Raw genomic sequence first — 12,556 nt, forward strand, 5'->3', positions numbered from 1 at the left:
AGCAAAAAACACAATTCAGATATTGTCTTTGATTTCTCCTCTCTGCCACAATTCCATTAGCCCCTTTAAGGCAACTAACACAGTTTAAAGACGGGGAAAAAATACAGGGGAAGTTGCAGATTTAAGTAAAATTGAAAAGCTTCCAGACAAAATGTTCCTGTTCTTCTCGATTTAAATTCTTTCTGATCATAAACCTTGGTTATTTAAGAACATAACATTTAAATTCAACTCTGAAAAGCAAAACCCATCAAAGTAGATCAGCTCATCCCATCATATATATATATATTTATATACATAATATTGTAGCTGTCGTGCAGAGATACACGTTGCAATGTTACCGAGAGTATCTTTTATACTTCCAGGTGCAAAACAGAATATTTATTTTTTTACGCAACATTGAACAAAAAATGTGGTGCTTGAACAGCGGCTTCATAGTGCCCAAAATGCATAAAAACACACAATCTGTGTTTCTGTGGTTGTTAAATCACCTGCCACAGTTTCCAAAATAAATATTTGTAGTCGGCGTGCGTCTCTGACTTACCTCTCGTCGCCGTGACGCCCAGCAGCTTTGTTTGATCTTCCAAACCACGGCGGCCACGAGGAGCAGCGACAGGAAGCAGCTGTGGACAGAAAGGGGGGAGAGGAGGAGACGGGTCAAAAAGAGAGACAAAGAATTATTATGGAAAAAAGGAAATGATAAAAAAAACAAAAAAAAAAACTGTGGAGAATGTGAGGTTCTATTTGCAGCCAAAAAGTGCCCGACTGTCAGTTTTTGCCACACATAGATTAATAAATGAGCACTGATTTTCTTCGTCCAACTTATGCATATTCATGAGTGTGTTGGTCTGACAGCTCTTGACAGAGGAGGCGATAACATCGGTCGGTATTATTATTTAATGAGCAGCGGGTCTGAAGCTTGAGGACAGAACTTCAGGTTTTTTTTTTTTTACCTCATGACATTAAAAAAAGACATAAGCTCCTACTTCACCATGATAAGTATGACCTGTAAAGTGTTTCTTAACATATCACTGCAGTTTGTCCTGTCTATACTGTACATCCAACAGCATGTTATAACAAGAAAATGGTTAAAGATGAAATGTTATCCAAATCTCAAGAAATACGATCCCATTTCTTGTGAATTTAAGAAAAGATTTATATATAAAAAAAAAAAAAAAAAAAAACATTTCGCCTGCTTTGCAACAGGATATAGAATCGAATATAAATATATATTCAACGTCACAGTGAACTGAATAACTGAGGATGATGTCACATGTTCACAACATTCAAGGTGTTGAAGGAGACAGCTGTTGAGGGAGGCAGACCGAGCTTCGCACTTTCCACGATATCACCGATGGGATCGGGTGGTAAATCAGACACATCAACGCCTTTTCATGCATACATACACATCCATTCCCAGACATACTTTGACTCCAACTGGGACTCTATTATACTTGCATGATGGTTATTTTATGTCCCATGTTTATTTCTGGATGATTCTCCCCTTTGCGTTTTGACGTTACGTAGCATCTTTGACATCTTGATTTGTTTTCGCTGCACTCTGTTCCTGGCTGGATGGGAATGTTTAGCATTGTGGGACTTAATACATCTCTTTCAGGACCTTGGTCTTGCTCGGAAGCCATCATTACCGTAGTGACTTTACTTTGGCACTCTGTGGCTCAAGTTAATGCAGTTCCACAAGCTTGTCGGACAACCTATTCCCAAAAACTGAACCTGTACCCACAGGTGGGTACCAGGAGATTTTATTTGGGAGGTCAAATTAATACCTTAACATAGCCATTTATCGAACATATATCTGCAGTTCACTTTTGAGCCACATGAGGGAGCCTGTATATCTGTATTGATTTAATAATAACATTGAATCTAATATGAAAGACTAGCGTGCATTCTGTTTAACTGATGAGAGAAAAAAAAAAACAAGCGCCTTTATATTGTATTGTTCAAGTGAGGAGAAGAAATGGATAGAATGAAATAGCCTTTTTAATGCTTTTTTATTTGGTCTCATATTGTTTGACCATTATGAGACCAAATAAAAGCAGGTTTTCAATGACGCATGCAAGAAGAAGTCCTGGTTTATTAAAAATATCTTCAACATGGTTTGTTTACCTATTCAAGATAAATGAAGGTGATGCGTAAAAGGAAGTAAAAAATTGTCAGGAATGTTCATTTCCACACAAATTCACTCTTCTCATGATTTATAGATAGATTTATAGGGATGTTGTGAATTAGGTCATAATAGTTTGACCCCCTCCCTGTGCAGATATAAAGGGCTCACTGTCACGAAACACATGATTCTTAGTTTCAGCTGATTATGCACAAATTAAAACATAATTCAGAATATCGTATTCCATTTCTGCTAAAAGATCCCCATAAATCCCACACACTGAACCTTTAAAGTTTTTTTTCCTATTCCATTCTCAAAATAATACAAAAAATACAAAGAATCAAACCCTGGGTTTTCTTTGTGCTCTCTCGCATTCACCTGGAGGTGATGAAGGTAGCGGTGACATGTCTTGCAGAGAAGGTTTTGTAACGAGTGTCGCTGAGTGTGTGTGTGTGTGTGTGTGTGTGTGTGTGTGTGTGAGTGTGTGTGTGTGTGTGTGTGTGTGTGTGTGAGTGTGAGTGTGAGTGTGTGTGAGTGTGTTCCCTGCCTCCCTCCGCTTCCCCCGGCTGCTTTCACACTTGCACTTAGGAAGCTGTTGAAGACGACAGGTCAGAAAACCCACAGAAATAAAGACAAAGGGAGAAAGAGAGAGTGTGTGTGTGTGTGTGTGTGTGTGTGTGTGTGTGTGTGTGTGTGTGTGTGTGTGTGTGTGTGTGTGTGTGTGTGTGTGTGTGTGTGTGTGTGCGTCCATATACATCAGAGACAACATCTCCTACAATCTGAACTTCATTCCCTGACTGTCGCGCCTTTCCCTGATTTCCTGTCAGCGTTCCTGCGGCTCTGTGGCCGAGCACTTCCTACGTTTCAGCTCCCGTCAGTGTCGGCGCCGGGCTGCTGATGAGCAAAGTATCAGCAGCATGACGGCAAAATGCCTCGACACCAGAGATCCAAACACCATCTCAGATTTTCCTCCAGCAAAACATCCACAGTAAAGATAGACGTTTGCACACTTAGGTTTTGTATCGTCGTGGATGGCTCAAAAAAACACAAAGTCTTAACTGGTAAACTGGGCAGTAGGACACTGAATTATAATGTCACATTGAGAGAAAACAAAGGAGCTATGAATATTTTATGTTTATTTTGTGTTTCGCAGACCAATGAGCAACATTTTACATCAATAAAAACAAACTAACTAGAAAATGTATCTCCGTAACACAGCGTCAATGCAGCTGATGTAAGAGCAATCTCAGCAGCAATCTGATTTACCATTCATACAATTAATTAAACCTGTATTCACATAGCTCACAGCGCCATGCATAATGAATGTAACAGAAGAAAAAGGTGAACGCTCTTAATGATCAGAATTGGGTGGAGGTGGATGCTTTGACGAGAAATTAGGGAAAAGCGTAGATTGAAGATATGTTACAAGTACTGTTCCCTTTTTCTTCTTTTTGCTGAAGATCCCAGGAATAACGTATGCGAATTTTCACAAGTGGGTTTAATAAGAATCTCAGAGTTGAGGCATAACTTCTCCAGACATGTGGGCCTCCCAGCGAGACCCCTCGTAGATTTCTCTCCAAAGTTTTACCACCTTTTCAATCTAAATGCCTATACCCATTTTAATAGTGGCTGTGATGTGTTCACAGCTTTATTCATCGCTCCCCGCCCCGCCAACTGTTTTAAGTGCCATCCATTCAAAAAGAAAAAAAAGAAAAAAAAGAAAATCCCTTATCTCTCCAGGCTCTGAGGACGACTCTTAAGAGATCCATCCGTTCAGCCGACGTATTGATCTGGCTTCCTGCTCGCCGCTTAAAGAGCGACACGCTGCTGATGAATGACCCGCGTGAATAGATATCAGCCCCTCATCAAAAAAGGCCTCCCTGCACAGCGGGGCGGAAGGGAGGAGGAGAGACGGAATAAAGGATGGAGGATGGGTGGAGGAGGAGGTGGAGAGGGAAAGACAAAGAGACAGAGGGAGATGGACAGTAATGGTGAAAGACGGATACGAGATTAGAAAGTGAGAGCTGAAGTCAGGACAATGGGCAAAGTCAGAGGCAGACAGACGACAGATATGGAGGTAAAGCGGTGAGAGCACAAAACAAACCCAGCTCCACATTTAGGAGAGCTCAGGCACCGATCTACGAGAGCACAGTCAAATTTCAGCGTTTAATCCAGATAATGCGTGCGCTTGTTTTTGAGTCTGATCTCTCAATTTTCTCCAACTGTTTTAGCTTAAAAGCATTGAGATCAGAAAAGGCCGCTTGCCAACTGGTTTTGACGAACCCACGTCAGGACGTCAGAGAAAAATGGAATTATTGCTGGCGTGTGGATCTCTACTGTAGATCGAAGTTCAGCCAAGTTATTCATGCCAGTAATGTTGGATTTTCTACTCACCTATTCAGAAAATGCTCTCTTATGAATGCTGCCACAGTTATGAGTATTATTTTGTTGGAACCATAAGTTTTTTTTAGTCCAACTTCTGCATAAATAGTCTCTTTCTGGCAAGTCCGGACAAGTCCGAAGTGTTTAAGAAGCAGTAGGGTTTTGGCAAAGAATGATGTGTTTGTAAAGTATTGAGCATAAGACCGGATAAATGAGATTTAGATTAAACTGCACGAGTTGTGTGAGAGTTTGTAAACTGTTGTTTTGATAAAGTGTTTTAAATGGGGCCCACACTTAACTTCGATTCATTAAGACTTTCCTCAGTTTTTGGATTCGTCCTTCACTTTGGAGGCATGAGAGAAAAACAAGAATTTCTTCAAGAATTCAAAGAAGCACGGTCAGAATAATTGATAGACAAACCGTCATTTGGTGAATGACGTATTCCTTCAACACAAAGCTAACACAGCCTGTGTGATTTATACCTAATAAGTTATAAATCCTAAATTGGCCCTCAAAATGACTCTCCCATTATGGCTTTTAACTAGATCATTTGCCAACCAATTGAATGTGATTTTGGTCATTTACGATAATAAATTCACACTGATCACTGTCTCCATCTAGTCCATAAAAAAAAGACACTGTCCGACCTTTAGTTTGAAAGGAAATTGAGCAGGTGACAGTCTCTGCTCATGGTTTGAGTTTGCGTCACACTGCCAAAAGTCAGCGCTGTCAGCTTTCGATCATTACAAGTGTGAGAATCCCCGACGCTGGCTCAAACGTAGTTACAGTTCCTCTTGTACGCTCAAATCATCATTACGCTCCAGATTCTGCCCTCCCTGGTACACAAATCTAATCCTGATCTTACAAATCCCCTGCCGACTCGCGAGATTGCACTCGAATTTGCTTTGAGCTCTCACAAGTCTTTTGTCATCAATGAACTTCCAAAGCCGGAGAACCAAAAGACAGAGAGCGAAAACGAGACGGACACAAACACAAAGAGAAGAAGACACAGATGGAAACAGACGTTTGATCTCAACCTCCACATGGGGAAGCCGGCCAAGTTAGTCAGGCTTCTCACCCCCCCGAACCCGCTCCATCACACCCAGAGCTCCCACTCTCACAGGGAATAGAAATCAGCATCCACCTGCAGATGCTGCCTCACCAGAACCGCCCGCAACACTCACACTTCACCTCCTCGTTTGAAGCTCCATTGCCACATTGGAGGGAAATGTTGCCACCTTTTATATGGATGACCAATCAGAGTTGATGGTACATGTAGACGGTTGAAGCATTCAAATGCCTCGCTAGAAAGTCTGTTGTTCTTTCGGCGTCTTTTAACGTGACAGTGACGTAGTTCGACTCTTCGCTTGTATTGAAAGCTAGTTTCCAACAGCGGAAATGGCATCCCAAAAGCGCAAAGGATGCTGACTCAGATATTCAGTGATCTGATGCATCAGGTATACATAAGAAAAAAGAAAAAAATTGGAAAAGTAACACATTATTCAAAATTTGAGAAAAGTGCTTTTGACAGCTACTTAGTCTTCATTTTGGATTGATCTCTTTCCCCTGAATGAAAACTATTTCCTGCATGCTTTTTTTTTTTTCTTCAAATGAATATATTCTGCAGAGTTTTCCCTGGAAACAATCTGTTTGGTTTGCATCTGAGGTTTCTTGCACCTTCATATTGCATATCCTCAAGGCCTCAAACACATCTCTGTGCTTCACATCGGCTGGTAAGATATTTGTGGATTTGCACATCGAGACTTTTTTTTAAAAATCAATAATAAGGGTACACACAAACTAATATGCAGGAAAATGTTCTCTCTGGCAGCTAATTAAAGGAATTTTGAAAACACATTATTCAAAATGAGATAATGATGATAATAACTTTGTACTAAAATTACATGTGCTATCACGTACCTGTTATTTGGAAGTCAATTAATTTGCTCTGTAAATGACGAGTCAAAAGGCCGGTTTGTCTTTTTTGTTTTCCTAATTTGGTTTGTCATGATGACAATATGCAGCCTTTGTTAAAAACCTGTAAATGGGTACTTATCTTTCTCTTTCTGTGTAATCTCATTTATTTATTTTGTGTTTTTTCAATCTGTTTCACACGTCATATTATCATCCTGACACTACATAGGTAAGGCAAACCCGTTTTGTCTGTTTGTTAAGTTACCCTGATGAAGCCTTACAGTGGACAAAACATGATGGCTTTTTTTTAATGATTTAGACAGACTTCCTGTTTGTGCAATAATATATGTTGTTAAAGAAGATTTCTGCATGACATTCACTTTAATATAAATACTGGAAAGAGAATGTTTGATTGATTTGTAAGCTGAATAATAAAAGCATGCCAAATAATCGACAGAATGTAAAAAAATAAATCAGTGGATTAGAGGTAGTTTGATTTGTTCAGTGATGTATTATAGAGGTTTTCTTGCAATATACGGTATTAAATTGATACTATATTGGGTGATACTTTTGCTAAAATGGACAAAAAACGATTTATTTAGCTGTGCAATGGAAGAGTAGGTCCAAAGTATGATTATCTAAACAGAAGGCAACAGGAAAAGAATTCCCAAACAGCAGGTTTATAAATGATGGAGTGTGTCCGTTTCGGTGGCGGACTGGAGTTTGTAAAGAGAGTGTATTATATCCACGGAGCTGCCGAGGCCAGAGAGGTGAGCTCTGACGTGTCATTGGCTAACCTGACAGCGAGACAACAGCCCCAGGGCAAACACCAACAAACCGGCTCTGCTGTTCACAGCCAGCTGAATACTAACTGGCTTTCACCCCAGGGGGGGGGAAATGGAGCCGGCTCGCCAGACAAACGCCATTTTTGTTTTTCATCTATAGCGGATATATAAGTTTGCACGGCGACCGGCAGACGCTTGGAGGTCCTGTTCTGGTCTGCACTTGTCACTGCTGAAACCCTGCAGCATTGTGGGTGGTGGGACACTTCCAGGCTCTCTAACCCAGCTGAAATAGAAGAAGGGCTGAACACGTCGCAGAATACAAATTTCTGTATAATCTCTCCAGCTTTGGTTGGTTTGTTTACTCACTTCCGAGCACAATAGGAGCTGGGAAAAAAAGTCTCTAGATTCTCTTTGGGTAGGGGAGACAAAATGCTAAAATTGAATATGGTATGTTCTTACAGGTTATAAGGAAGTTTTGCGGCCATAACAGAAGTAGGGCCGCCTATTCTTGGACAATTAATTGAAGAATTGGTCATTTTAGTCTTCGTAAATTAAGATTTCTTAAACTGATTAGAATGAGTGACTGATATAAAAGAAACCTATGACCATTTTTGGGTAAAAACAAGATTCAAAGTGGTGCTTTTGCATGATTCTTTGTTTACAGATCTGTCGATTTAATCAACTAATTGATTAGTCGACTTAATTTGTTTTTGTGAGGTCTGAACAGGTTGAACTGGCCTTTTTTTTTGTAACAAACAGCCTTGTTCATTGCCCCCACTGCCAATTCATGGATGTTAATTAGCTACAGATAATTAAATTTGCCACCGTTTCACCTCTTGAGACGAGAGGCTTACGGCTAATTAAAAACTGCCTGCTTTTGGTTTGAAAATCACATTTTTTTTGATGAGTTTGATAAAAATTACACCCTTTTGCAACAGTTTGTATGCCAATAGACATCTGGAGCTGCAATGAGTGCACTGATATTCACCTGTAGGAAGCCATTCAAGGCTGACAACTTGCTAAATGTGAGTTTGTTGGGGAGAATACCACCTGTCTGAGATGTAATCTAGTGAAAAGAGCAGCAGTGGTGATGAAAACAAAACGCTGCAGTGAAAGAGGGACAAAAACTACTGAATAAAGGAGCAGCTTCTCTCTAAAAAAAACTGGAGTAAGCTGAGCCAATGGACCTTTCATTCTGAACAGGTAGAGAGATCAGACCAACACCAATAGAAGAACTGCAACAGGGCCCGGAGCATGAGGAGCCCAAGGACAATGCTTCTCCTCAAACACAACAGATGAACGAACCGTCCACAACGAGAGCTCCTCAGCTCTTAAGACACAAACGAGAGGCGTGAAGCGAGAGGACACGAGGCTGATGGGAAGTCAAAGCCTTCGCCTCCCTCTTAGGACGCCCCAGGAGGGCGGTTTTAATGTTCCCTTTGCTCTCCTCCCTACTCATTACAGGTGAGGAGGAACAGGAGGAGGAGGAGGAGCAGCAGAGGGTGGATGCGCCGACGTCAAAGCGACTGATCTGACTCGTTTATTATTAATCGGGACGCAGAGCGGCTTTCAACTCCTCGCGGACCAATCAGGCCGGGTGGTTTAGCCACGGGGCGCCTCCTCGCACTCCCCTCTATCTGCTCCATCTTCCACTTGTATCTCACTCTGACTACTCGCTGATGACCTGGCAATGGAGGTCAGATACAAAGAGAGTGTTAAAGAATGCAAGATAGAGATGGGAAAGGGAAAGAGGGGCAGAGAAGAAAAAGAGGTAGAGAGAAAGAAGGCAGAGAAGGGGAGGAAGATGAAGAGAAGGTTGGAAATGTGGAAGGAATAGGAAAGAAGGTGGAGAGAAGAGATAAAATAAAATAAAAAAGACACAGCGAGGCAGGGAGGTAAACGGACGGGTGGAGACGCAGCTACAAAGGTTTGGGATGGAGATGGAGGGAGTGAGAGGAGGTAGAGATTCACAGAGAGAAAGAGAGAGAGGACTAGAAAGCTCTGAGAGGAGGGGAGAGCTGGCACAGCACCTGAAGCAGCCCCTGCTGAGTGCCCGGGGAGGCCCCTTAGGACAGGCGGACGGGGTTTGAATGCGAGTTGAGTGTCTCTCTGCCTCTCTCTCTGTTTCTCAGGTGTCTCCAGAGGGAGAAGGGGGGAGAGAGAGAGGGAGAGAGAGAAGGACGCACATGTTTTGTTGACATGCGTTTGTTATACTGTGTATACACATATGTGTGTGTGTGTGTGTGTGTGTGTGTGTGTGTGTGTGTGTGTGTGTGTGTGTACAGAGGCACAGCTCTTTGTCAGTCAGTTTTGTTGTTTCCATATCATTATTATATAACAATCATAATGTTGTGCTTATGTAATGTTAATAATCATATTAATATTATTGTGTAGTTTTGTATTCTAATGCAAGAGAGAGAGACAGAAAGAGAGAGAGACAGAAAGAGAGAGAGAGAGAGAGAGAGAGAGAAGGGGAGAGAGAGAGAAAGACAAAGTAAGAGAGAGAGGGGGGAAGGGGAGAGAGAGATAAGGAGAAAGAGAGGAAAAAGAGAGAGAGAGAGGAGAAAGAGAGGGAGAGAGAGACAGAAAGAGAGAGAGAGGGGGGAGGGAAGGGGGGGAGAGAGAGAAACAGAGAGAAAGACAAAGAGAGAGCGAGAGGGAGAGAGAGAAACAGAGAGAGAAACAGAGAGAAAGACAAAAAGAGGGAGAGAGAGAGAGACAGAAAGAGAGAGAGAGAGAGGGGGAGGGAAGGGGAGAAAGAAAGAGAGAGAGGAGAAAGAGGGAGAAAGAGAGAGAGAGAGAGAAAGAGAGAGAGAGAGAGGAGAAAGAGGGAGAAAGAGAGAGAGAGAGGGTAACTGGCTGCCACTTACAACAGCCATGTTGTGTTAATCTTTAACTGTAAATGTAAGTTTAATAGTTAAGAAGATTTCCTTCAACTTTAGGGTGTCATGGTTTGTCAAATCAAAAGTACAAGTTACAAAGAGTTGTTTTTTTTAAACCATTTGCAATGATGAAAAACACATTCTCATAATGACGAATGACTTAAGTACGAGGAAACCCCATGATCTGTTGCTTTAATACATACACAGAGGCTGCCCAAAGTCAGAAAAACACTACATAAAGGGACTTTAAACAGATACCAATTAAATAATGATTAAATTATAACTCGTTTTAAGTATATAACAAGAGTTTCAGTTTTGGGTACATACATGAAAAATTCCCAATAATGACTAATATTTAGAACAATTTGTCGGTTTCAAAATTCAAACTTCCTCTTTTCTTTTGAATATATATTGGAAACCTGTTAACTCAACATTTCAAAAGTTTGAATATCATTTTCCTGACAGTTGGATAAAAATCACAGCTACGGTTCATGGGTTTTTTTTGCGCTGCGGAGTCCTCCACACTCCGTCCTGCTGTCAATCACCAATCAGCCGCCCCGTCAGCGGCCGCTGGTGACGCTGATGGAGGCCGACGTTTGTGTACAAACACGGGCGAGTGTGAGGGGAAACAGACGAGTCAGAACGCCCTCCAGGCCGCATATCACGGTCGGGGGTCAATGTCACTCTCTCTTCAACAAATCACCGTGATGGATCGCTGTCCGGGACTCAAAGACAGAGAGGCTCACTGCTCGATAATGAAGCCACTGAGAAACAAAATGCCACGGGGAAATAATTGGGAACGATCCGTCCGTCGGTAAAGTGGTCGCAATTTAAATTGACATTTTGGAATTGATTGCATTGAGCCGACCCAAACAAATGCACTATTGCAGGCAGCAGTCCTGGAAGCTTTGAAGATGCAGAGAGAAACACCCATTCAGAGAGAGTGTGTGTGTGTGTGTGTATGTGTGTGTGTGTGTGTGTGTGTGTGTGTGTGTGTGTGTGTGTGTGTGTGTGTGTGTGTGTGTGTGTGTGTGTGTGTGAAGGGTAATCATACAGCTCAGAGGGCACACAGCACCACTGGGCCGGTCGCCTCCTGTGTTTGAATAGAGAGAGATTGTGAGCGTGTGCACTGGAGGGGTTTCCGTGCTAAATGTCTAAACCTGCAGACGTGTTTAAAGCGGCTGAATAGAGAGACCACAAACACAACAGAACTATTCATGTTCCGTTTGCCACTTCAAGCTGCCAAAATATGCACGAGTGGCCACAACCTGGACCTCAGAGCCCGCAATCTGTGTGTGTGTGTGTGTGTGTTGCAACATTTAATTAGTAGCTGTAATAGCAACTGTAGATATGAACAATTGCTTTTTGACTTGTTATAGTTCCAAGCCAATATATCTGTAATGTAACTCTCACGAGTATGAATTTTAATTAAAGATATCTATAATTAATTACTCACTAGTCAAAACGCTGATTCTCGATATCAACAATTAATTTCTTACAAGAAATGTTCATTGAATGGAAGTCAATGTTTACCATTGACTTCCATTCAACTAAATTAGATCTGTATAATTCAATTTTCGCGACTAATTAAACTCGTGGAGATGCATCGTGGATATCTGTGACTTAATTACAACATGTGAATCTTTACCGTTGGCTTCTATTCAAACTCAATTACAGGTATCTATAATTCAAGTTTGACTTTTTTTTATAATTTCAAGCCAAAAGATCGATAGTGTTATTTGGACTAGTTGCAATGATTGTCATCTACACAACTCAATCCTCTCCAGTCAAAATGTTTATTGTAGATATCTTCAACTGTTTTTACATAACGGATTTCATAATTGGAATTCCATGTATCTAAAATGTAACTCTGATGAGTCAAAATGTAACTATTGATCGGCTTGGAATTGTAATTATTAAGAATGTAATTTCAGATAACTAAAATTGCATTTCTTATTGGAAATACAGTAAAATTAGTAAAACTAGTAGAAAGTGTATCGGTACTAGTAACAATAGTTTGAGACATCTATAATTCCTTTTTTTAAATTGGTCAGAATTCAGTTTAAGATATCAAAAAAGGAATTTCCACTAGTCAAGATGTCAGTCACTAGAGACATCTTCAATGATGTACATATCTGAAACTGCTTATATCTGAAATGAGAAATGAAATGTCCTTTTTCAACATGTGGTAATTCAATTGAAGATATCTGTAATAGTTATTCTTAGTAGTGAAAAGGGAAGAACTGCTATCGACATTGTTTTACATATATCTTATATATATTTCAAATTTCAAAATGACAAATTGATATGTTGAAATGTCATTTCCACTGATGAAAACTGAATCGATATTCAGACGACTGATTAAATGTCAAAGGCCAGAGTGTGAGTGAATGTGTGTGCACAGCTTCACACCCAGATTTTTCGGAGAGGGTGGTCAAGCTTTTATGTCTTTCTTAATAATATCAATCCAC

The 12,556-nt window shown here is 40.9% G+C and overlaps 1 protein-coding gene across 1 annotated transcript in view; it reads right to left on the reverse strand.

The window, feature by feature from the left end:
- Positions 1-12,556, reverse strand: part of atrn (attractin) — a 133,021-nt gene that overhangs the window by 44,506 nt on the left and 75,959 nt on the right. Inside the window, 1 exon segment of the mRNA XM_054613316.1 lies at positions 542-620. Within this exon segment, the coding sequence (XP_054469291.1) occupies positions 542-620 (79 nt within the window).

Source organism: Anoplopoma fimbria, chromosome 15, assembly GCF_027596085.1.
Source record: "Anoplopoma fimbria isolate UVic2021 breed Golden Eagle Sablefish chromosome 15, Afim_UVic_2022, whole genome shotgun sequence".
Classification (NCBI taxonomy): Eukaryota; Metazoa; Chordata; class Actinopteri; order Perciformes; family Anoplopomatidae; genus Anoplopoma; species Anoplopoma fimbria.